Genomic DNA, 22,892 nt, shown 5'->3' with positions numbered 1-22,892 from the left:
CACACACACACACACACACACACACACACACACACACACCCGACCCCGCGGGGGGCGCAGCGCCCAGGGCGCGGGGCCCCGGTCAGGAGCCGGTGGGGGGCGCCCCTCGGGTGGTGGTTTTCTCCGATCTCCGACCCGGACAGTCCTGGCTTAGCAGAGCCCCGGGCCCTGGCGCTACCCCCAGGGCGATGGGACCCGGGCGCCGGCTCGAGCCAGCCCTTCCCGGCTGCGCTGCGGGGGACGGAGGCGGCACCCCGTCCCGGGGCCCGGGGTGGGGGGGGGAGAGTGGGGGAGATCGGAGGCCGCTGGGGCTCCCCCTCCTCCCCTCCGCCGCGGAGGTAGCGCGGGCGGCGTGTGCTCACCCACCCGGCATCTCCTGCCCGGCACCCTGCCGGACGCGGGGTCCCACACCCACCGCGAAGGGCCGGGTTTAGGTCCCACGCGCCCCACTTTGGTGGATGGGGACAAAGAGGAGGGCGCCCACCCTGACCCGCTCCCCCCTCCCGCGGCCCTCGATTCCCAGGTCCCACCTACCCAGCGCCCCACCCCGGGGGAACCTCCCGGCGCCTCTTGAATTCCTGGGGACGCACTTCTTCCATCCCAGCTGCCGTGGACCTGTAGCGCTTTCCGGGTAAACCATTTACTTTTCCACGGCTGCCATCAAGTCGTGTCAGCAGCTGCCCGAATAGCTTCGTCGTCGCCCTGCGGATTTTAATGGAATATTTCTTCCAGTCACTCTATTGTGAAAACTTCAGGGTGAACGTTGAAACCCTGGTACTGGTGACCTGTTTCGTTTCTTTTTTCTTCTTCTTCTTTTTTCAATTGCAGGAGTTGCCTTATTTTATGGAACATTTACTCCAGAGGTGTTTACGGTCTTAAAAAGAAAGACAGACCAAACCTAGTAAGAATGTGAATTTGTTTAAATTTCACATTTACAGACCCGTCGTAACAAAACAAGGTTCCTTTTATGAAGCAAAGTGACAATGGAATCCACAGTAGCTGGCCTGGGACTGAATGAGCCCTGCGCTGTTACCGTGGCTCAGTAACTTTCCACGCTTGGTTGTGGTTGGGGACACAGGAATTTCGGCCCAGCACCACTGGACATTCCTGTGGAACGGTTACCATGTTGTATAGAAATGCTGCTTTTATGTCCAGACTGTCCACTCCCTCCTTTGAAAAAGAACACAGTCCTATCCTTGACTCCAGAGTGGCTAATTCCAAAGACCCTGTCCTGAGAGGGGCTGGTGATCACATTGCAATCCTAGCTCCTCAAGAAATTGGGGTCTGAACACTAGCAGGAAAAAAGAAAAACAAAAAGCCTAGGGACAACACCTGGCCCTGAATTCAAGTCCCAGGATATTCTATATTCTCTCTCTCTCTCTCTCTCTCTCTCTCTCTCTCTCTCTCTCTCTCTCTCTCTCTCTCTCTCACACACACACACACACACACACACACACACACACACCAGAATCTGCTTGCTAGCCAACTGGTGGTCTTTGTAGGCTCCATTTATTTTATCCTTTATCTCCCCCAGCTCTCCTCTTCCCCTTTTCTGTACTAACAGAAGGAAATAGGCCAGTGAGCAGAGTGAGTAGTTCTCAGGCTCTGGAGCCAAGCTGCCTTGTTCAAATACTGGCTGTGGGACTTCCCCCCACCCCACCCCCACCCCCAGCCAGTCCTGGGGCTTGGACTCAGGGCTTCTTTTTGCTCAAGGCTAGCACTCCGCCACTTGAACCACAGTGCCACTTACGGGCCATTTGCTGTATATGTGGTGCTGGGGAATTGAACCCAGGGCTTCATATATACGAGGCAAGCACTCTACCACTAGGCCATATCCCCAGCCCTGTGGGACTTTTGAGACAGAAAGCCTCAATTCCTTCATCTGTAAAGTGGAGATGATAATAACATCGTGATTGTGGGGGGGGGGGGGGAAGAGAGAGAGAAAGGTACTCACCTCATAGTGGTAGCTCTCACTGGACATTTGCTCCTCTACTGAAGACTCCCAAGAGCCAGAAGGTAATTTACCATCTCTAAACTGTGTGACTCAAGATAAACAGAATCCCCAAGATCTATACTTTGTGACCCCTCTCCCCAGCAGCTAACAAAGACAAGGCGTCCTCCTCCCTTCCAAGAATTGCCATGCCCACTCCCCTACCCTGACTTCCTAACTTGGGCAATCTGTGCCCTGGGGACTTGGCACGGGCACAGAAGCCCTCTGTACCCATCCCCACCTAGTTCCCACAGTTAGAAACCTGCCTAGCTGCGCACCAGTGGCTCACACCTGTAATCCTAGCTAGTCGGGAGACTTGGATCTGAGGGCCAGAGTTCAAAGCCAGCCAGAGCAGAAACGTCCCCCCCATGAGACTCTTATCTCTAATTAACCACTCAAAAACTGGAAGTGGCACTGTGGCTCAAAGTGGTAGAGCTAGCCTTGAACAAAAGCGCTCAGGGACAGTGCCTAGGCCCTGACATCAAGCTCCAGGACAGAAAAACAAAAAAAGAAGAAAGGAGAGGAGAGGGGAAGGGAGGGGAGGGGAGGGGAGGGGAGACCTTCCTAAAAATTCTCCTTTGGGCTTCTTTCTATTTGTGAGTCCTTCTTCCTCTTTTCCTCCTCCTCCAGTTTGCCATAGTTTTGTTTTTTCCCTTAGCTAATAATAGCTCATGCCACTGGATTGAATGGAGAACTTTCTCCACTGCCTTGAGTATTGTTGTTTCTTTGAACAGGCACTAAAGCTTGAATTCAGGGCCTTGAACTTATTTGGTTTACTTGCTCACAGCCATGCTTTTCACTTGAGTCATACCTCCAGTTCAGCATTTTGATGGTTATTTAGAAATAAGAGTCTCTTGCTGGGTGCCCCTGGCTCATGGCTTGTATCTGAGGATCCCAGTTCAAAGCCAGTCGAGGCAGGAAAGACTATGAGACTTTCATCTCCAATTTACTACCCCAAAGCCAGAAGTGGGGGCTGAAGATATGGCCTAGTGGCAAGAGAGCTTGCCTTGTATACATGAGGCCCTGGGTTCAATTCCCCAGCACCACATATACAGAAAATGGCCAGAAGTGGCGCTGTGGCTCAAGTGGCAGAGTGCTAGCCTTGAGCAAAAAGAAGCCAGGGACAGTGCTCAGGCCCTGAGTCCAAGGCCCAGGACTCGCCAAAGAAAAAACAAAAAAAAGCCAGAAGTGAAGATGTGGCTCAAGTAGTAGAGCACTAGCCTTGAGCAAAGAGCACAGGGACAATGCCCAGGTCCTGAGTTCAAATCCCAGAGTGGGACAAAAAAATCAGTCTCTCCTAAGCAGCTAGGATTACCAGTGTAATCCACTGCTACCCAGGTGAGGTTTGGTTTGGTTTGTTTTTTTTAAGACACATGGTCAGTTTCCATTTTATAGCACGTATTACATGGAATGATTTTGAAACTGATGAATTGCATATGTTGATGCATGTGTGAAAGCCATAACTTGATTTTTATATTTTTTCATGAGGTAATATATGACTTAACTTTTTTTTAAAGACACAGTTTACTGTGTGGAGCACGGGCTGGTCTCCAACTGGCTCTCCCTCCAAGTGCTAGGATTATAGGCTTCAACCACACCAGGCTCTGTGGCCTGTAATAGGTGCTGGACTGAGAGGAATGTGGCAAAACCACACTGACGAAGCATAGAATAGTCTAAAGTCAGAGCTGAGTTCAAATCCTGCTCCATCATTTTTTTTTGGCCAGTCCTGGGGCTTGAACTCAGGGCCTGAGCACTGTCCCTGAGCTTCTTTTGCTCAAGTCTAGCACTCTACCACTTGAGCCACAGCAACACTTCTGGCTTTTTGTATATACGTGGTGCTGAGGAATCGAACCCAGGGCTTCATGTATGCAAGGCAAGCACTCTACCACTAGGCCATATTCCCAGCCCCTGCTCCATGAATTTTTAACAGTCTTATTGGGGGTAAACTTCTCAAGCTCCCAACCCCTCAAGTTCCCCCTCTGTAAAATGGGCCTCACAACACCCACGTGCGTATAGGAGAAAGGGTTTGATCTCGGGTAAGTTCATGTGTATCTTTGGCAGAGTGCCGGGCGTGCAATAAGGACTCACGAAACTGCCACTCCTTTTGCCCGCATGAGCTCTAGCTTTGTAAGTCTTACACTTGCACAGTGTCTGCGCTTTCCTGGGGCACCATTCAGGTGTTACTTCACTTGTGAATCCGGAGCTCAGTAGAGGAGATGGTGTTGGTGGACTTTCTTTTCCATTTCTGAGCTACTGAGAAATTCACTTGCCTAAGGCCTGGTGCCACACCTAGAACTTTCCTGACCCGGGTCCCAAGTCTCTTCTGCTTCGCCAACAAGAACAGAGACCTGCTCATCCACCACTGCACCTAGCACTCCATTTACACTTGCTGCCTGAGTGGACTAATAGTAAAAGAGCAGGCTAATTTCCTTTTTAGGGTAAAATAATAAATCTTGTTTCTGGGTGAATAGAAGATTTAACATTTTTTGCAGTTTTCAGAGAAATAGATGTGAAATATACCCACCTGATAGAGTATATTCTTTCTGTGTTTTATGACACCAAGAGTGGCTAGGATAATCAAATGTTTAATTCAAGCTCTCTTCTGCAATGTGATGCTGTGCTCATAATCTCCTTTCCTCTTCAATTCTGTGCCACCCTGCATTGACTATTTCCATTTATCTTGGGCTTTTAGCTAGGCTCTCTTCTCCACTCCACCCTGCTCCAACCATGAGATGGCAGAGAAAGTGCCTCAGTGGGCCTGCATAGCTGAGGACCTACCAAGGAACTGCACCAGCCACAGCCTAATTCTCTGTGGGGATATGCTGCCCCCTGCTGGCCACAGAGACTCCCTACTCTTACTGTGGAGTGTGTGTGTGTGTGTGTGTGTGTGTGAGTGTGTGTATCTTTGCCCTGTACAGTTGCTTAGATTATGGTGGGTCTTAAACCTCACCAAACAAAAACAAATAGAAATGGGAAGAATTTCTTGAAGGGAGAAGGTCTTTTTTTGCAGTACTGGGGCTTGAGCACAGCACCTCATTTTTAGCACTGAGCTATATCCCCGCACTGTGACTATTTTTAGATGCATCTTAGGGTTTGCTGCCGTTGTTTTAGAAGTGAAGTAAAAAGGAAATTTTAATCTCTTCAGCCAGATTTTCAATCCTTTCTTTTGGCTTTTTTTTCTAATAAATGATGTGAGAAGACAGGCTCTCCGGGAAAGCCGACAGGATTAAAGAAAGGGCGCTTGAGACCTATCCACATTGATGTTACTTGTCTCTTTTTAGGGATTTAGCCTACAGATAAACTCCGACAAATGCAAAAGGATTTGTGTTCAAGGGTTTGTTGCAGCATTGTCTGTAATAGTAAATGACGAGAGATCACCTTAATTATCTAAAAACAGTGGCCTATCTACAGAAATGATAGCATGTCTGTATTATAAAACATTATGAAGAGGGGGAGGGGGAATGAGGGAGGAGGTAACCAACAGTACGAGAAATGTATCCAATGCCTAACGTATGAAAGTGTAACCTCTCTGTACCTCAGTTTGACAATAAAAATTTAACAAAATAAATAAAAGTCAATAACTAAGCAGTAAAAAAAAAAAAAAAAACAACATTATGAAGCTATCAAAAGTGCAAACAGCACAATACATACCATGGAAAAAAATCTCCATGACAAATTCTCAAGTGAAAAAAAGAAAGATATATGGCTGTATATAATATGGTATTTTAAAATAACAGAAGCTGGGTGCCGGCAGCTCATGCCTCGAATCCTAACTCTGCGATCTGAGGATCACAGTTCAAAGCTAGTCCATCAGAAAAGCCTATGAGACGCTTATCTCCAGTGAACCACGGAAAAGACAGAAGTGAAGCTGCGAAGCAAGTGACACAATGCTAGCCTTGTGCAAAAACAGCTCGGGGACTGAGTTCAAACCCCAGGAGGGGCACAAATAAATAAGAAAGTAAAACAAAGCCCAGTGCCTGTGGCTCATGCCTGTAATCCTAGTTACTCAGGAGGCTGAAATCTAAGGATACCAGTTCAAAGCCATCCCAATCAGGAAAGTCCACGAGACTCTTATTTCCAATAAATTACAAAAAAAAAAAAAGCCAGAAGTGGAGCTATGGCTCAAGTGGTAGACAACCAGCCTGAGCAAAAAGAGGCTTATGGTGGGTTGATGTGGCTTCGTAGGCAGTAGGTGTTTTAACTGTTGCGAGAAGACTCATAATAACAAGCCTTAATAGAGAAGAGGGTGAGATGTTTGTAACACTTAGCCAGGAAATGAGAAGAAAAACTGGTTGGTGCTACGTAAGAGATTCACTAGGAAGAGAGAAGAGAAGCAAGTTAAAAGAAAGCTTTGGCGCCTGGAAAGGCCAGGGGCAATCCTGCTGAGTGCCAGTTCCATGCCAGCCCAGCGCAAGCCCGAGCACCCACGGTCACCCCACCATCGGCTGCACGACACCCTGACCTAAGCTGTATAAAGGAGACTACTTAAACCAGGCCCTCACACCTGTGAAGCAAAGATTTCCCAACCCACTAGCCGGATAGGGATACACAACCCCGTTCCTGCCTGTCCCTAACCCAACATCACAATCACACCTCCACCTCCTCTCCTCAGCCTCCCGAGGGGCCGGGATTACACCAACCAGTCACCAGCGCCTAGACAATGTGCGCCTTTGTTTTTGATGGTGGTTTGGGGGCTTAGACTCAAGGCCTGGACACTGTCCCTGAGCTTTTTCACTCAGGGCTGGTACTCTACCTCTTGAGCCCAGCTCTACATCTAGCTTTTCCTTGGTTACTTTGGGATTAGGGTCTCATAGTCTTTCCTGCCTCGGCTGGCTTTGAACCACAGTCCCAGATCTCAGCCTCCTACGATTCCAGGCATGGGCCCCCAGTAGCCAACTCCATGTGTAAGGTTTTGTTTGTTTTTGCTGGTCCTGAGGCTTGAACTCAGGGCCTGGAGGCGGTCCCTGAGCTCTTTTGCTCAAGGCTAGCGCCCTAGCACTTGGAGCCACAGCGCCACTTCTGGTTTTCTGGTGGTTAATTGGAGGTAAGAATCTCAGGGACTTTCCTGCCCTGGCTAACTTTGAACCGCGATCCTCAGATCTGTCTCCTAGCTAGGATTACAGGTGTGAGCCGCCAGCATCCAGGTCAACGTGCAAGTTTTTAAAACGTGTGTGTCTCATTACAACAGACCTCCAAAGTGAATGCCCAGACAGGCAATGCGTAGACCTCCTGCACCTAAGAAGGCGGCCGCTTCCTCTATCAACAACGCTGTGCTGGGCGCTGGGGGCGGGGCGGGGGGGGCGCGGGGGATGGGGGACGGAGATGCACAGCATCAGGCCTTCCCACTCTACCACATCTGGCTCGATTCACATCCTGGATTATACCGACAGTAGTAGTCTCAGTACTACATAGGACAATTACAACTGGGTGGCAGTGAATTTCATTGGGTCCTTTGCAACTGCCTATTCCTTCCTTCTCGTGCGGCCCAGAGCCATCCTTTCCCTTCCGTTGTTTAAAACAAAATAGAACCTTGCAGTTAGACCACCAAGCAATCTTCCTTTTAGATGGAAAGCAAAGATGTATTTTTGATCTGACTCTAATGACTTATCAAAGTTCTACATCTAGTTAGTAGTCTTGAATTTTTAAGATTTGTTAACATATAATGCAGTTACTTTAGTCTTCTCCAATTTTTCTTTCCTTTAGAAAAAAGGGAGTCTTTATGACCATGACATAGGAATAGGCTCTATGTAAGCTCTACTTCTATAAATTTGAATCAAATGAAATAGCTATTGCTTAATTGTAAACTCTACTTCTATAAATTTGAATCAAATGAAATAGCTATTGCTTAATTTTAAAAGATGGTGACTCATACCTGTAATCCTAGCTACTCGGGAGGTTGAGAAAGGAGGATCACATTTGAATATCAGTCAGGGGAGAAAAGTGTGAGACTCTGAGACTCTTTTTCTTTTTTTGCCAGTCCTGGGCACTGTCCCTGGGCTTCTTTTTGTGCCAGGCTGTCACCCTACCACTTCTGGCCTTTTCTGTTTATATGGTGGTGCTGAGAAATCGAACCCAGGGCTTCATGTGCGTGAGGCAAGCACTCTACCACTAAGCCACATTCCCAGCCCCTCCGTGAGATTCTTATTTCCCATTCACTAGCAAAAAGTGGGAAGTCGAGTTGTGGCTCAAGTGGTAGAGTGCTAAGTCTTGAGCAAAAGAAGCTCAGGGACAGTGCCCAGGCCCTGAGGTCAAGCAAAAACAAACCAAACAACAACAAAACTTGTGCTGGTGAAAACTTGTCCTTTTGACCTGCAATTGTGCATTCTCCTCCAAACATCAATAATCTGAAATGAATTGACATGAAGTTATCATTTTAACACCGGAACACCTTTTTTTTTTGGGGGGGGGAGGGGTAATGCACGTCCTGGGGCTTGAACTCAGGACCCAGGCGCTGTCCCCGAGCTGTTGCTCAAGGCTGGCGTTCAACCACTGGAGCCATGGCTCCATTCCTGGCTTTTTAAAAGTAGTTTATTGGAGATGAGAGTCTGCCCGGGCTGGCTTTGAACCGCGATCTTCAGATCTCAGCCTCCTGGGTAGGATTGCAGGCCTGAGCCACGGGCACCCTGAACTTTTTCATTTTAAATCCTCTCGGGATTCCTACGTTTTTCCGCTAAGTCAGTTTCAAAGATGCTCAAAGAAAGTTCCTCCGCGACCAGATCCAAGGTCCCACGAGCCACGCGGGGCCCGGCACCCTCCCCTCGACAACACCTTTCCCGGGCGGTCCTCCAAGAGACGGTGTCCAGCAGGGGGCGCTGCGCCGCCGCCGCCACCGCCGCCGGCGTGCTCGCGTGTCCCGCCCGCGCCGCTCTCGCGCGCGCCGGCCCCGCCGGAAGAGGCGGAGCCAAGGCCGAAGCTGGGGCCGCGGGGTGGGAGGGGCGGCCCTGACGTACAGGTGAGTGCGCCCCTACTGGTCCGCCGCGCCCCCGGCCCGCGCCCCTCGGCGGCGTCCGTCCGCTCCGCCCGCCCCCCCACCCCGCCCTCGGTCCGGCCCGGCGAGCACGTGAGTGCGGTGTCCCGCCGTGTGCCGCGAGGCCTCGGGACGCCCGCTGACCCCGGGGCCGCCCGGGCGCCGTGGGGCTCGTCCGCGGGCCCGGCCGGGCGTGGCCTCCTGTGGGCCTGACCGCTACGCATTGGCTGCGAACGCGGATCGGGGTCTGCCGCCCGCCCGCCCGCCCGCGTGTCCCGCTTGCTTGACCTTGGGGACCTGAGGGAGGGAGGTGCGGAAGGGCACGGGGACCCCGACCGGGGCTCTGGCGGGCGACCTTCCCGCCCTCACCCCGCGCCCCCCGGGCTGGTCAGGGTCGCGAGTGAGGGGCGAACCCCGGCGTCGCGGCCTCGCCTCTGGGACCTGGTTCCGTGGCCGGCTTCGTAGCTCCCCGCCGAACCCCGTCCGGGGGCCTCCTGCCCCGGCCGTGCCCGCACTCCCGCCCGCGCCCCTCGGGTCCCACCCAAGGTGCTTCCCCCGCGGGGCGCTAGTTCAGATCCGGACCGGACCTGGGGTGCAGCGCGCTCGGGAACCCCGCCGCCCCGCTCGGCCATGAGATCGTGTTTGAGTTTATTGTAATGTCTCACTTTGATGACACCACCACGTTTTGGGGGGGTTGCTTTTTTTAAAAGTACAGGTCCTGGAGGCTTGGACTCAAGGTGTGTTGTAGATCCGTCTCTGAGCTTCCTTTTGCTCTGGGCTAGCACTCTACCACTTACAGCATCAGCTCTACTTCTGCCTTTTTTTTTTTTTTTTTTTTTTTTTTAGTATAATGGACAGAAGAGCAAAAATCTTTGCTGTCTGAGCTGGCTTTGAACCGCCATCCTCACCTCTCAGTCTCTTAAGTAGCTAGGATTACAGCCGGGAGCCCCTGGGGCTGGCCTTTGGTTTTGCTTTTTCGTAGCCCGAGGTAGTTTCCACTTGCCCTCCTCCCACCTTAGCCTCCCCAAGAGCTGGGATTGCAGGAGGCTCACTTCGCAAACTTTTAATTAAGCCTTATCTCCAGGCAGGTATCTGGGCAACTTGGAAGAATCGAACTCCCTTGGGCTTTATGTTTTTTATGAGGGACAGTCAACTGCAAACAAGCATTTTGCACATTGTGCGATAGCATGTGATGAGAGAAAAAATTAAAGAAGAGAATAAATCGAATTGAAGTGGGTAGGCCTCATCCAGAGGCCTTTAAGACTAAGAAGGTGAGAAATTGACTTTGCAGATATCATCTGGTAAGTGTTCTAGGCCCAGCTGGAAGAGAAGTCTGTCACATGGTTTGAATGGGGTTTCTCTTTTTTTTTGGTGTGTTGTACACTTGGTCCCCAGTGCTTTGGCGTTGAGGGGTGGGACCTGGAGTGGTGATTGAGATATGAGGGCTCTGCCACAGAGAGCAGATGGATCCTCTCACGGATTAATGGATTATATGGATTATTTGGGAAGTGACTTTGATTCAAAACTCACAGCAAGCTTTCTGAGGCATTGCTTGCTCTGTGTCTGGCATATGTCCCTGCGCTTGGACTTCCCTCTCCTCCAGATCCATGAGCATCTGTTCTTTGTAAATTACCCATGCTGTAGCATTCAGTTGTAGCAGCAGAAAACAAGCTGAGATAATCAGTGCCTTGTATGTGGGGAGCATGAAGGCCAGTGTGAGCAGAGGTGAGTGGCCAAGAATAAGAGGAGGAGGAGAGTACTGGGTGCTTTTGTAACATTTTGAGGAAACAAAGTATGATTTCAGATCCTGGATTACAGACCTGCTGTCATGCCTGGTCCAAATGACTGACTTATTTATGCTTGAACTCCTTGGCTTCCCTCAAGTCTGGTGCTCTACCAGTTGAGCCACATTCCCAACTTCCAGCTTTTTCTGGTTAGTTGGAAATAAGAATCTTGGGGATTTGTTGCCAGAGCTGGCTTTGAACTGAGGTCCTCAGGTCTCAACCTCCTGAGTAGCTAGGATTATGGGCGTGAACCACAGTGCTCACTGAAGCTAGGACTTTTCCCCAAACTGCATACACTCAGGACTGACCTGGAGGCCTAACTTCTGCATTTCCCTGGGTGTCTCCTCTAAGTTGGGGTGCTCCCCCTCTCACTCCCCCAGGCCCTGAAACACTCCTTTCTGGTATTACAGCAGATGAAGTTAACTTTTGTCCAAGAAGAAATTATTATAGAAATTATGAATATTTACGGAGTCTACAGACTCCTAAAATAGGCCTTTTTTGTTTCTTTTTGACTGCTGAGTATCAAACTCAGGGCCTCACACATGGTAAGCAAGTACTCTCTCTACCTCTGAGCTGTATCGCTAGCAAGAAATAAGCTCTTTTCTTTGTCCTTGATTTTATAAAATTAAAATTCTTTCTTTGAATGGATTTTGTTCAGTCTATTGAATTAGAATACTTATAAATGTAGCTTGTTGCAACATTTCTCTTGAAGGTGATTCAGGCAATTTCTACTTATTATTTTAGAGTACTCTGAATTTTAAGGCATTTTGAAATTATTTCAACATTATAGTTATGTTGAAAACAGCTCTTAGCCAGGCGCTGCTGGCTCACAACTTTAATCCTTATTACTCAGGAGGCTGAGATCTGAAGATCACAGTTCTAAGTCAGCCTGGGCAGGAAAGTCCGTCCATAAGACTCTTTATTTCTGATTAAACACCAGAAAACCAGAAGTGGAGCTTTGGTTCAACATTGTAGAGCACTAGACTTGAACAAAATAGCTCAGGCACAGCATAAACAAAAACAAAACAAACAGAAGTAGATCTGTAGCTCAAGTGGTAGAGCTCTAGCCTTAAGCAAAAGAAGCTCACGGACAGTGCCCAGGTTTTGAGTTCAAGCCGCAGGACCAGCACCAAAAAAAAAAGATTTAGACTGGGACTCCAAGAGTTGTAGAATAAGTATTGAGCTGTGTTTTCTGTTCATTTATACCAGGAAAATAAGGCACCAAAATGTTAACACAAATTGGAAGTAGCTTGTGTGAAACAAACAGATAATTGCTGGGCTGGGAATGTAGCTTAGTGGTAGAGTGCTTGCCTAGCATACATGAAGCCCTGGGTTCGATTCCTCGGTACCACATAAACAGAAAAGGCCAGAAGTGGTGCTGTGGCTCAATAGGTAGAGTGTTAGCCTTGAGCAAAAGAAGCTCAGGGACACTGCCCAGGCCCCAAGTTCATTGAACTTGGACTGGCCAAAAAAATAGATAATTGCTATTATCAACTATGTGATTAATGGAAAATAGGAAGGGAAAAATATCATAAGAATTACTACCAAAGACATCAGTTCCAAAGTATAAAAGGCACAAAGGAGAATCATTTGCAAATTTAGGTTTTCAGGATAAGTCCTATGTACAAGAATTAGAAAAGGGGGCTGGGGATATAGCCTAGCGGCAAGAGTTCCTGCCTCGGATAAACGAGGCCCTAGGTTCGATTCCCCAGCACCACATATACAGAAAACGGCCAGACGCGGCGCTGTGGCTCAAGTGGCAGAGTGCTAGCCTTGAGCGGGAAGAAGCCAGGGACAGTGCTCAGGCCCTGAGTCCAAGGCCCAGGACTGGCAAAAAAAAAAAAAAAAAAAGAATTAGAAAAGGAGCGAGAGTGGGGCTGGGGATATGGCCTAGTGGCAAGAGAGCCTGCCTCATATACATGAGGCCCTGGGTTCGATTCCCCAGCACCACATATACAGAAAATGGCCAGAAGGGGCGCTGTGGCTCAAGTGGCAGAGTGCTAGCCTTGAGCAAAAAGAAGCCAGGGACAGTGCTCAGGCCCTGAGTCCAAGCCCCAGGACTGGCAAAAAAGAAAAGGAGCGAGACAAGCCTAGAGCACAGAGAAGGAAGATGCATGGTCTCCTTGATATATGATTGTTGGGGGATGGTGGGGGGAATAGTAGAGATCATGTCTGTAAAATAACAAACTTCTTTTCAAATGGTATTTCCACATGTTTGGGTCAGCGGCTTTATGTATCTAAAACCAATTACTAAACATAAAAATTTCTAGGATAGACCTGTCAGAGGATCACAGTAACTCGACAGCTATGTACATATGATTATATAAGATGAGGCTAAGCAAAATGAACTCCAAGAGAAGGATGTTTAATGTACTAGGTGAATTTTCTTTAGTGTATACCATGTGGTCACCATATATGATTTTGGTACACTGGATATGGTATATATGCTTACCTGAACTAGGAAAGAGTAAGAAAACTGAGATCGGATGTAACAAATATGACAAGAAATGTACTTACTACCTTATGTAACTACCCCCTCTGTACATCACCTTGTCAATAAAATTTAATTTTTAAAAAAGTTAGAAAAGGAAGACAAAAGAAAACAATAAAAGCTATTGATTAATGCAATCAAATTCAGGAAAAGTGAACTGAGTAACCCGAGGGTAGGGATGGGATGTGGAAATGGAGAACCGTGGGAGGGTGGCATTAAGACATACTGTTCCCATAACCTGACCTATGGAATTGAAACCTCTTTGTACAACCACTATTGATTGATTTTTGACATCAGTGCCTCAGCACCTCCAAAAATAATAGCCTAGTTTTTGCTCCAAGTCCCCTTCTCTCTGCCTAGCTAAAGGCTCTGTTCAGCAGTGGGTAGGAGACTTAAAAGGAGGCAAATGGCTGCTCTGTTGCAATTCTTCACTGCTGCCTGACTTGCTGGGGTTGGAGGTTGCAACAAAGTTTAGATTCACTGAGTTGCTGAAGCGGAATTGCTCCCCGGGCAGTGTCACTGTGGCCGCAATGGAGTGTGTGCCAGGACACAATCTTTCTGTCCAGATTTTTCTGTCTTCTTTAATCACTGAGATTACTTGTTAGCCTTTTTTTTTCCAGTAGCAACCTGAACTCAGCTAATTGAAGCAGAACCAGGATGTCCACACATGCTTGTGTCCTCTGGGACACTCACGACAGCCCTGTGAGTTAAGCCTGTCATTAGCAGCTAGGAGAAAGCGGGGCGTGGTGTGAGGCACTTGCCCCAGGCAGCTGATCCAGCCTGGTGTCAGGGGGCATCGGTCCAGCCCCACAGCCGAGGGCTTGTGGCACGTGCGCGTGGTGGTAAGAATGCCCTGACACTGTGAAGTAAAGCTGAACTATTGTCTTGTTTCAGGTTACATGCAACATGGCTGTGACAGGTGTCCGGTTGCTCACTGGGGCTTTCAGAAAGTCAGACACCTGGATGAGACTGTGGGGTGTGCTTCAAGGAACACCTTCACACCACTGTGTTGCCTGGAACCGACACTTACATCTTTCTAGCACCAAGTTAAATGTGCCACATCATAAAAAAACACTTTCCCATCATAGTTTTTCTCTCAGACTCCCTGGGCTTTTAGTATCTCCAGAATATATTCCATTTTCTATAAGACTCAAAAGCAAGGTAAGCTCTAAAAACTCTGCTAAAAAGACTCTGCAAAAAGTAGATGAGGACTCTGATGATGAAAGTGTTCGCAGTGAGAGTGAGCCAGAAGAGGAGCCCGAGGAGGACCCCAGTGTGCCCAAAGACTACAAAGACCTGGACAGAGTCGTGCAGTCTTTTCGGTATGATGTCATCCTGAAGACTGGCCTTGATGTTGGGAGAAAGTGAGTATGATATGTTTCATTGTGAACTCGCTTGTCCGGTTATTTTAATGCGTCGTTATAAATCGCTCAGCCCATATGACAGTAAGGAATAACCACAGACATGAAAGGCCTTGTAATAATTTGCTTCAGTTATTTCCTTGTATAGATGAGGAAACTGATCCCCATAGGCCATATTTCCTTTGATTCTAAGACACGTTTGAGTATCTGATGAGTTATGATTTAGTAACACCGTGTGTGTGTGTGTGTGTATGGAACCAGAACTTTGCACATGCTAGGCCAATGCTTTTTATACCTCTGCTCCTTGAAAAGAAAAAGAATCACCATATTACATATATGTAGCAGGTGAAAAAGCACTTGGATTTCACAATTACTTCAGTGTGAGAAGGTACCTTCCAGAGTCAACAGGCATGGTTAAGAATGTAGATTCTGGTCTGGGAATGTGGCCAGTCCTGGGGTTTGGACTCAGGGTCTGAGCACTGTCCCTGGCTTCTTTTTGCTCAAGGCTAGCACTCTGCCACTTGAGCCCCGGCGCCACTTCCGGACTTTTCTGTGTATGTGGTGCTGGGGAATTGAACCCAGGGCTTCATGTATATGAGGCAAGCACTTTTGCCACTAGGCCATATTCCCAGCCCCAGAATGTAGATTCTTTCTGCTGGCAGCACTGGGCTTTGAACTGGGCCTTGCAGTTGCTAGGCAAGCTCTTTACCACTTTAGTCATACCTCCAGCTCTGTTTGTTTTACGCTATTTTTTCCCATTTAGTCCTTCAGTTGACTGGCCCGGGGCTGTGATCTCCGTCCCTGCTTCCCTCCTGGGTAGCTGGGATAACAGCTCCACACACCACTGTGCCTGGCCCCTGTACGGGCTTCATGCTTTTGCTCAGCTTTTCTTTCTTTTTCTAAACTAATTTTAATGTTTTTTCTTTCACTTTTATTTATTTTTGTTTACAGCCTTGTGCATGCTAGGCAAGCAGTCTTCCACTATGCCACATCCCCAGCCTCTTTTTTGTCATTTACTTTTTTTGTTTTGTTTTTTTTTGGGGGCCAGTCCTGGGGCTTGGATTCAGGGCCTGAGCACTGTCCCTGGCTTCCTTCTGCTCAAGGCTAGCACTCTGCCACTTGAGCCACAGCGCCACCTCTGGCCGATTTCTGTATATGTGGTGCTGGGGAATCGAACCCAGGGCCTCATGTATATGAGGCAGGCTCTCTTGCCACTAGGCCATATCCCCAGCCCGTCATTTACTTTTTAAATTTTTATTTTTAATTAACTAGTTCTAAAAGAGTTTAAATTCCACATACCAATCTTTGGCACTGCATCTTGATCAACCTCTCCCCTTCCATCTTGTCCCCATTGCTCATGTTTACTGCTTGCAGCTGTCACTTGTGGACATTTCTGCCTAGGCTAGCTTTGGACTGTGATTCCCCCAAGATCTCAGCCTTCCTAGTAGGTAGGATTACTGTGAGCTACTGGTACCATTTCATTTTTAAATTTTATTATGTTGCTGGTACTGGAACTTAAACTCAGTGCTTTGAGCTCTTGCTGGGCTTTTTTGCTCGCAGCTGGTACTCTACCACTTGATCCATGCTTCCACTTCCAGCTTTTTGCTGGTTAATTGGAGATAAGAGTCTCTAAGATTTGTCTGCCTGCCTGACTGGACTGTGTTGCTCAGATCTGATCCTCCTTAGTAGTGAGTACAGGCATGAGCCACAGGCACATGGGGGTTGGGGGGGTGAGTTGTTGGTTGGCCTTTTTCTTTTGTTGTATGTGTGCATGTGCATTGTATGTGTGAGTGCAAATCACAGGGTTGAACTTGGGCCCTGGTGCTGTCCCTTGCCCTTTTTCTCTTAAGCTTGGTGATCTATCACATGACCACAGCTCCATTTCCAGCTTTTGGATGCTTAATTAGATGGCTTCAAACCAAGATGCTCAGGTCTCAGCCTCCTGAGTAGCTAGGTTTATGGATATGAGCTACAAGTGCCTCTATTTATTTTAATTGGGCATATCATTTATACAGAGAGCAATTTCAATTTATTTCACCCCTTCTATCACATTCCCGGCACCCTTTTCTAACGGGTTGGCATTTAATAGAAGTTACTTTGGAGGGTACTTGCTAAGATTAAGTGACAACTACCTATGATAGCGCCTGGAATATTGTAGATTCTGAAAGTATATTAGCTGTTATAAAGAAAATATTTTAGCCAGGTGCCGGTGCTCATGTCTGTAATCCTAGCTTCTCAGGAGGCTGAGATCTGAGGATTGCAGTTTGAAGCTAGCCTGAGCAGGAAAGTCCATGAGACTATGGTCTCTGATAAATTACTCAGAAAAAGCCGGAAGTAGAGCTGTGGTAGAATGCTAGCCTGGAGCACAGAAAGGCTCAAGTGCTCTTGCCACTAGGCCATATCCCCAGCCCCGGCAGGGGGCTTCTTAATGGCCTTATGTGTAGTGCCATGCTTTTTCTCAGCATCCAGAGCAGGTATCTGAGAAGGAAGTACCCAGTCACTGTGACCATTGGGAATCACTAGCTAAAGCCAGGTCACCCCTGCACTGGGAAAATGGAGCTTCATGTGCCTGCCATATCCCCCTTGAAGCAGGTCCCTGCGGAGGTCCAGCCTCTATTGTAACCTCAGGTTCCATGCTTGTTTGTTCATTTGTTTATTGTACTAGGTCTGGGGCTTGAACTTAGGACCTGAACACTGTCCCTGAGTTTCTTTGCTCAAGGTTAGTGCTCTGCCACTTGGACCACGGCCCCCTTCCTGCTTTTTCAGTGGTTAATTGCAGATGAGCCTCCTACGGACTTGACTTCTTGGGCTGGCTTCAGATGGAGAGCCTCAGATCTCAGCCTTGTGAGTAGCTAGGATTATAGCTGTAAGCCACTGGTACCAGCCTGGGCTCTGTGGCTTAGATACTTTCCTTGTCATCAAACTGGAGATTTTTATGGAGAGTCACTGTCAAGTAATGGCAGGTGTTTTTCTCTAACTGTATAATTGTTTTAAATATATTTCTGTATTTTTCAAATGCTTTTCTCTCTTTTTTTATAGCAAAGTAGAAGATGCATTCTACAAAGGTGAGCTGAGACTGAATGGGGAAAAGTTGTGGAAGAAAAGCAGAACGGTGAGAAATTCAACCTTTAATGAGAGCCAGATAGTTTTGGGTGCGGGCTGTACTCTGGTGCTCCAGCTCTTCCATCCTCTCTGGCCCTGGTCCACCTGGTGGGAGCTGCCAGCAGGCTTTAGCCACAGGCCACCGTCTCCTCTGCCCCCTTAATGACCTTGTGATGAAGAAGTCCTTGGCTATGCCACCTTGGGGACTGACAAAAATCTATTAGGCTAGCCCCCGTGGAATCGCAGTAGATCGCAAGGAAGTATTTGATCCATGTAGTGGTGATATCGGAGCAGATGTGTGGCTCTGGTCGTTTCAGCAGTACTCGTGAGCACTTGCTAAGGCATTCCTTCGTATGCAGGCAGCATGCATAAAGGTGTGCTGTATTTTCCAACAGGTCCAGGTCAATAGCAATGGAGAAAAGAAGTTTTTTTTATAAAGAAATGTATTTCCAGGAAGTAGCACTGGGCATATGTGGTAGAGTGCTAGCCTTGAGCACAGAGAGGCTCAGGGACAGAGCTCAGGCCCTGAGTTCAAGCCCCAAGCCCAGCAAAAAAAAGAGAAAATAAAGAAGTGTATTTCCAGTAGCCACTTTGGGAACGCCAATGGTTGAGAAAAAGTTTCGTTTGTAAAAACAAAATCGAATATTGGAGGTGCCTTTTTTTTCCCCTATTGAAGATATATTTTTAGCCAGGTGCCATTGAATTATGCCTGTAATCCTATCTACCCAGGAGGCTGAGAACTGGAGGATTAAAATTCGAAGCCAGGGGCTGGGAATATGGCCTAGTGGCAAAAGTGCTTGCCTCCTACACATGAAGCTCTCGGTTCGATTCCCCAGCACCACATATATGGAAAACGGCCAGAAGGGGCGCTGTGGCTCAGGTGGCAGAGTGCTGGCCTTGAGCAGGAAGAAGCCAGGGAAGGTGCTCAGGCCCTGAGTCCAAGGCCCAGGACTGGCCAAAAAAAAGAAATTCGAAGCCAGGGCTGGGAATGTAGTTTTGACAGTAGAGTGCTTGCCTAGCATGTATGAAGCCCTGGGTTCGATTCCTCAGCACCACATAAACAGAAAAGACTAGAAGTAGCACTGTGACCCAAGTGGTAGAGCACTAACCTTGAGCAAAAGAAGCTGAGGGACAGTGCCCAGGCCCTGAGTTCAAGCCCCAGGACTGGCCGAAAAGCAACAACAAAAATTCAAGGCCAGCCTAAAGGAAGAAATGTTCCCTAGAGTCCATTTCCAAAATAATCGGCAACAACCAACAGCAACAAAAAGTTTGGCATTATCAGACCTGTGATACCAGAAGGCATCTCTTAGTGGGCGTTGTGAGAATAAATATTGTAGAGAAGCTAGACACACTTTTTGAGATTTTTCTTAGTTGTCTTCTTTAGTATCCCCAATCCCTCTGGGGTCTGAGGGCCCCGGCGCCCCCTGTCACCCTGGGCCAGCGGCAGTGATGCTGCTGTCTATAGGGTGGGGGGAGCAGGAAGAATTTCTTCCCTTTGCTCCCCTGTGAGAAGGTATTTGCAGCTGGTTTGGTGCACAGAAAGAGTGGGACACATACCCCCACTTTTGTCAGCCCCCCGCCCCAAGGTCCATCCTTGTGGACAGCCTCGAGCTGAGCAGCTCAGTGGGTCTGTCAGCCATTGTTCCCCGAGCCGCACAGAACCAGGCGCTCTGCATGGGCCTTCTCTGCCCCTAACTGCTTTCTCCTGCGCGCAGCCCGCTTCCAAAGACAAGGCGTGCTCTTAGGAAGACATGATTACTCCCCGAACACCTTGCCTCTGCTGGGACCTCATTTATGAACGCAAAAGCCTATTTTTCTCCCCCTGCTTTGAGATACTGTTGTTCATAGGGTTTGATTGCGGCTGCTTCGTTCTGCCTTGGGTGTTCTGTTGTCTCGGCTGCCATCCAGATCTCTCCTGAGGGTCAGCAAAGGCAGAGGCCGCGGTGAACGCTCAGCTGCCTCGTTACTAGGAGGCCCGGTAGCCATAGAAACGGCAGCTAAGGGGAGATTTGAAATGTAGATATTTGGAACCGCCACTAATCCCAGCCAGTTTGGCTTTGTGTTGGCTGAAGGGCAGTGTCTCGCAGGAGAATAAAGAACACCTCGCCTTCCTGGCCCGCCCGGCGGAGCCTGGACCAGGCTCGGGCCCTGGCTCCCTACGGCAGACCGGGGCGCTGCTGTGCTCTCTGAAGCAGGCGGGCCCACACTGCTGAAGGTGCTGGCCCGCTGTTGACTCCCGCGTGGGGATGAGGAGCCCACGCGTGGGCCCAGTGCCTTCCCGAGCTCACCTCTCCCTGAGCTGAGCTGGGCAAACGAGGAACAGGCCTTCCCTAGTTCCTGCCCCGTCCGGAGCCGAATAGCCCCCCGAGCTCTGTGCGCAGGGCGGGGCCGCCTGTGCGGGGTAGGCAGGAGCGTGGCCTCTTCTGCATCCGGCCTGGCCTGGCGTGTGCATGCTACCCACCGGGATGAACTTCCCCAGGACATGCCCGAAGGCTCACTTGCTGAGCAGGTGCTCTCCTGCTTGAGCTGCTCCATGAGCCTTTTTCTGAACATTAGTTGTTTTCCAGATAAAGTCTCTCTTTCGGCCCCGGTTCTCCTTTTGCTGCCCTGGTCTCTGAGGAGAACAGGGAGAGGCAGGTGCGAGGCTCCACGGCCAGCCATTGACGGAGCTGGAGTCTCTGGTCTCAACCACAGCCCCCGGTCTCACCTGTCAAGAGCTGTGAGCCTGAGCCACTGTGCTCAGTTTATTTTCCTTTTTTTTTTCTTCTTTTGTGCAAGTCCTCCGGCTTGAGCTCAGGCCTTCCCACAGCTTCCTTCCGCGTGAGTGGCTTTCACGTGGAAGCCTGTCCGCCATGCAGTGGGCATGTGACTCCACCCACTTTGGGTCCATTTGTTTTGTTTTTCTTTTTGAGATAATCTTTTTTTTTTTTTTGCCAGTCCTGGGGCTTGAACTCAGGGCCTGAGCACTGTCCCTGGCTTCTTCCCGCTCAAGGCTAGCGCTCTAGCACTTGAGCCGCAGCGCCACTTCCAGCTTTTTCTATGTATGTGCTGAAGAATCAAACCGAGGGCTTCATGTATATGAGGCAAGCGCTTTATCAGTAGGCCGTATTCCCAGCCCCTGAGATAACCTTACTATGCTGGCTGACTTCAAACTCAGGATCCTCCTGCCTCACTCGTGGGTGCTGGGATTACAAGTGTGTCCTACCACACCCAGCTTCCCCGTCTTATTTGCATTCCACCTTTCATTTTATTTTATTTTGCCGAGGTGGAGGCGGGGCTTGAGCCCATTTGCTCAAGGCTAGCACTCTATCACTTTGAGCCACCTCTTGGGGGCTTTTCTGTCTGGGCTGGCCTCGAACTGTGATCCTCAGCTCTCAGCCTCCTGTGATCCTCAGCTCTCAGCCTCCTGAGTGGCTAGGGTGACAGGCGTGAGCAGCTGGCGTGTGCCCGCCTTCCAAACGCACATGGTCAGGTGCTTCCTTCCTCCGCAGGGTCCCCACAGTATGATAGAAGCCCCGCTTTCTCTTCCTTCCCAGGTGAAAGTCGGAGACACTCTGGATCTTGTCATTGGAGAGGACAAGGAGGCCGAAACAGAGGTGGTGATGCGGGTTCTCCTGCAGAAGGTGCTGGAAGAGAAGACGCAGAGTGAGAAGCACCGCGTGGTGCTCCGCCGGTGGAAGAAGCTGCAGCTGCCCAAGAAGGCCGGCGCGAAGTGAGCGCGGCTCTCCTCAGCGCCCCGCGCCTCCTCCCGCCCTCGGTGGAAGCTGGGGCCCGCACCCCCAGCCTGAGCACCGCGTGCTGGGCCTGCTCGTCCCAGCCTTCTACCTCAGGAGTGGGCACAATAAACTGCCCTTGTCGCCTCTTCATGTTTTCATTCCAACTTCTTCCCCGCGGCCCGCGGCCCGCTGCCGGCTCCGAGCGCAAGCAAAGCGCAGGCCGCCGCGCGGGGGGTGAAGGCGTCCTCGGGAATGGGGGAGCCCTTCCTCCGCGGGGCGCGGGTCCTCGCTTCCCTGTCGTCTGTCTTCCGAAGTCTGGACCAGTAATCCCTTCCCAGTGGGAATTACTTGTGGAGGGCGGGGCGGAGGCCGAGGCACCCGGGCTTCAGGGCCTTGCTGGGGAATGGCCCTCAAGCTACCAGTGGTTTTCTGGAGCATTCTTTTTAAAATGTGTGTGTGTTGGGGCTAGGAATATAGCTTACTGGTAGAGTGCTTGCCTAGCATGCGTGAAGCCCTGGGTTCGATTCCTCAGCACCACATACACAGAAAAAGCCAGAAGTGGTGCTGTGGCTCAAGAGGTAGAGCTCTAGCCTTGAGCAAAAGAAGCTCAGAGACAGTGCCCAGGCCCTGAGTTCAAGCCCCAAGACTGGCAAAAAAAAAAAAAAGTGTGTGCACGCGCACATCTGTACACGTGTAGTCACAACAATAAAGCCTGTGTATGATCTACAAAGCCTGAAACATTTACTATCTGACCCTTCCGAGAGCAAGGTTCACCCCTGGTTTAGGATAGAAGCAGAGGGTTTAAGATAGAAGTGGAAAGCACATAGGTCTCACAGAGAGACTAGAGAATCAAACAGGATAGCTCTCAAAATGTTATCAAGGGAATCAAACAACTAGTGAGTGTGCCGGGCACCCGCTGGCATTACGAGCAGCCTGCGTGGAACAGGTGTGGCCACAGCACTCAGAAGCCGCCATGCCAGGAGAAGGGGAGCTAGACCTCCCGCAAGCCACGTCCCGCGCTTCCATGGCTTCCAGTGCTACTGAGAACCCAGGCAGACGGAGGGAAGGGAACCGACGACAGCCCAGCATAGCTGTTAGGGGCCAGCGAGTCAGGGTCCCCCACTCCCCCCCGGCCCCTTCTTAAGGCTCTGGGAAATTGATTTTTACTTGAAAACATAAAACTCTCTAGATGAAATACTGTGTGGTGTGCTTGGTAGCTTTCGTCTTTTACCACTTGTTTTATTGGCTTTACTGAGTCATCCGCAAAAATTATATGTTGAACTTCACATGGCTTAGTTATAATTTAGGAAATTATGCCCATACCGTAATGGGTGGAGAAACAAAATACTTGACTACTGTTTTTCAAGAGGCTAAAAGAGACCTAGGTGCCAGGGGCTCCCGCCTGTCATCCCAGCTACTCAGGAGGCTGAGACCGGAGGATCGTCAGTGTGAGGCCAGCCCAGGCAGGAAAGTCTCTGAGA

At 49.5% G+C, this 22,892-nt stretch overlaps 1 protein-coding gene and 1 long non-coding RNA gene across 4 annotated transcripts; one reads left to right on the top strand and one right to left on the bottom strand.

The window, feature by feature from the left end:
* Window positions 1–567: 567 nt before the first annotated feature.
* On the bottom strand, window positions 568–12,370 carry LOC125357083. Its single transcript, XR_007212060.1, has 3 exons — window positions 12,204–12,370; window positions 4,769–4,775; window positions 568–578 (listed from the first exon to the last, which is right to left on the bottom strand). It is a non-coding gene; the product is annotated as an uncharacterized LOC125357083 (long non-coding RNA).
* Window positions 8,894–21,889, top strand: Mtres1 (mitochondrial transcription rescue factor 1). 3 transcript variants are annotated; one of them, XM_048353744.1, is made up of 5 exons: window positions 9,014–9,202; window positions 10,042–10,258; window positions 14,127–14,596; window positions 17,633–17,705; window positions 21,232–21,889. In XM_048353744.1, exons 3-5 carry the CDS (start codon window positions 14,139–14,141, stop codon window positions 21,409–21,411), a joined length of 711 nt encoding a protein of 236 aa, XP_048209701.1. In that variant the 5' UTR covers window positions 9,014–9,202; window positions 10,042–10,258; window positions 14,127–14,138; the 3' UTR covers window positions 21,412–21,889. The 3 variants fall into 3 exon arrangements, with proteins under 3 accessions (XP_048209702.1, XP_048209701.1, XP_048209700.1); XM_048353745.1 differs by lacking the exons at window positions 9,014–9,202; window positions 10,042–10,258 and adding an exon at window positions 8,894–8,942; XM_048353743.1 differs by lacking the exon at window positions 9,014–9,202 and having other exon boundaries at window positions 9,953–10,228.
* The last annotated feature ends 1,003 nt before the right edge of the window (window positions 21,890–22,892 follow it).

Source organism: Perognathus longimembris, chromosome 9 (assembly GCF_023159225.1).
Source record: "Perognathus longimembris pacificus isolate PPM17 chromosome 9, ASM2315922v1, whole genome shotgun sequence".
In the NCBI taxonomy this organism is placed as follows: Eukaryota; Metazoa; Chordata; class Mammalia; order Rodentia; family Heteromyidae; genus Perognathus; species Perognathus longimembris.
This window is presented reverse-complemented; position numbering and strand designations above follow the sequence as displayed.

Excerpts from the sequence above, each read along its gene's own strand:
- Mtres1 (XM_048353745.1), top strand. The coding sequence starts at position 14,139 with ATGGCTGTGACAGGTGTCCGGTTGCTCACTGGGGCTTTCAGAAAGTCA. Across the intron at positions 14,597-17,632 it reads GGCCTTGATGTTGGGAGAAA|CAAAGTAGAAGATGCATTCT; the intron begins GTGAGTATGATA and ends CTTTTTTTATAG. Across the intron at positions 17,706-21,231 it reads TGTGGAAGAAAAGCAGAACG|GTGAAAGTCGGAGACACTCT; the intron begins GTGAGAAATTCA and ends CTTCCTTCCCAG.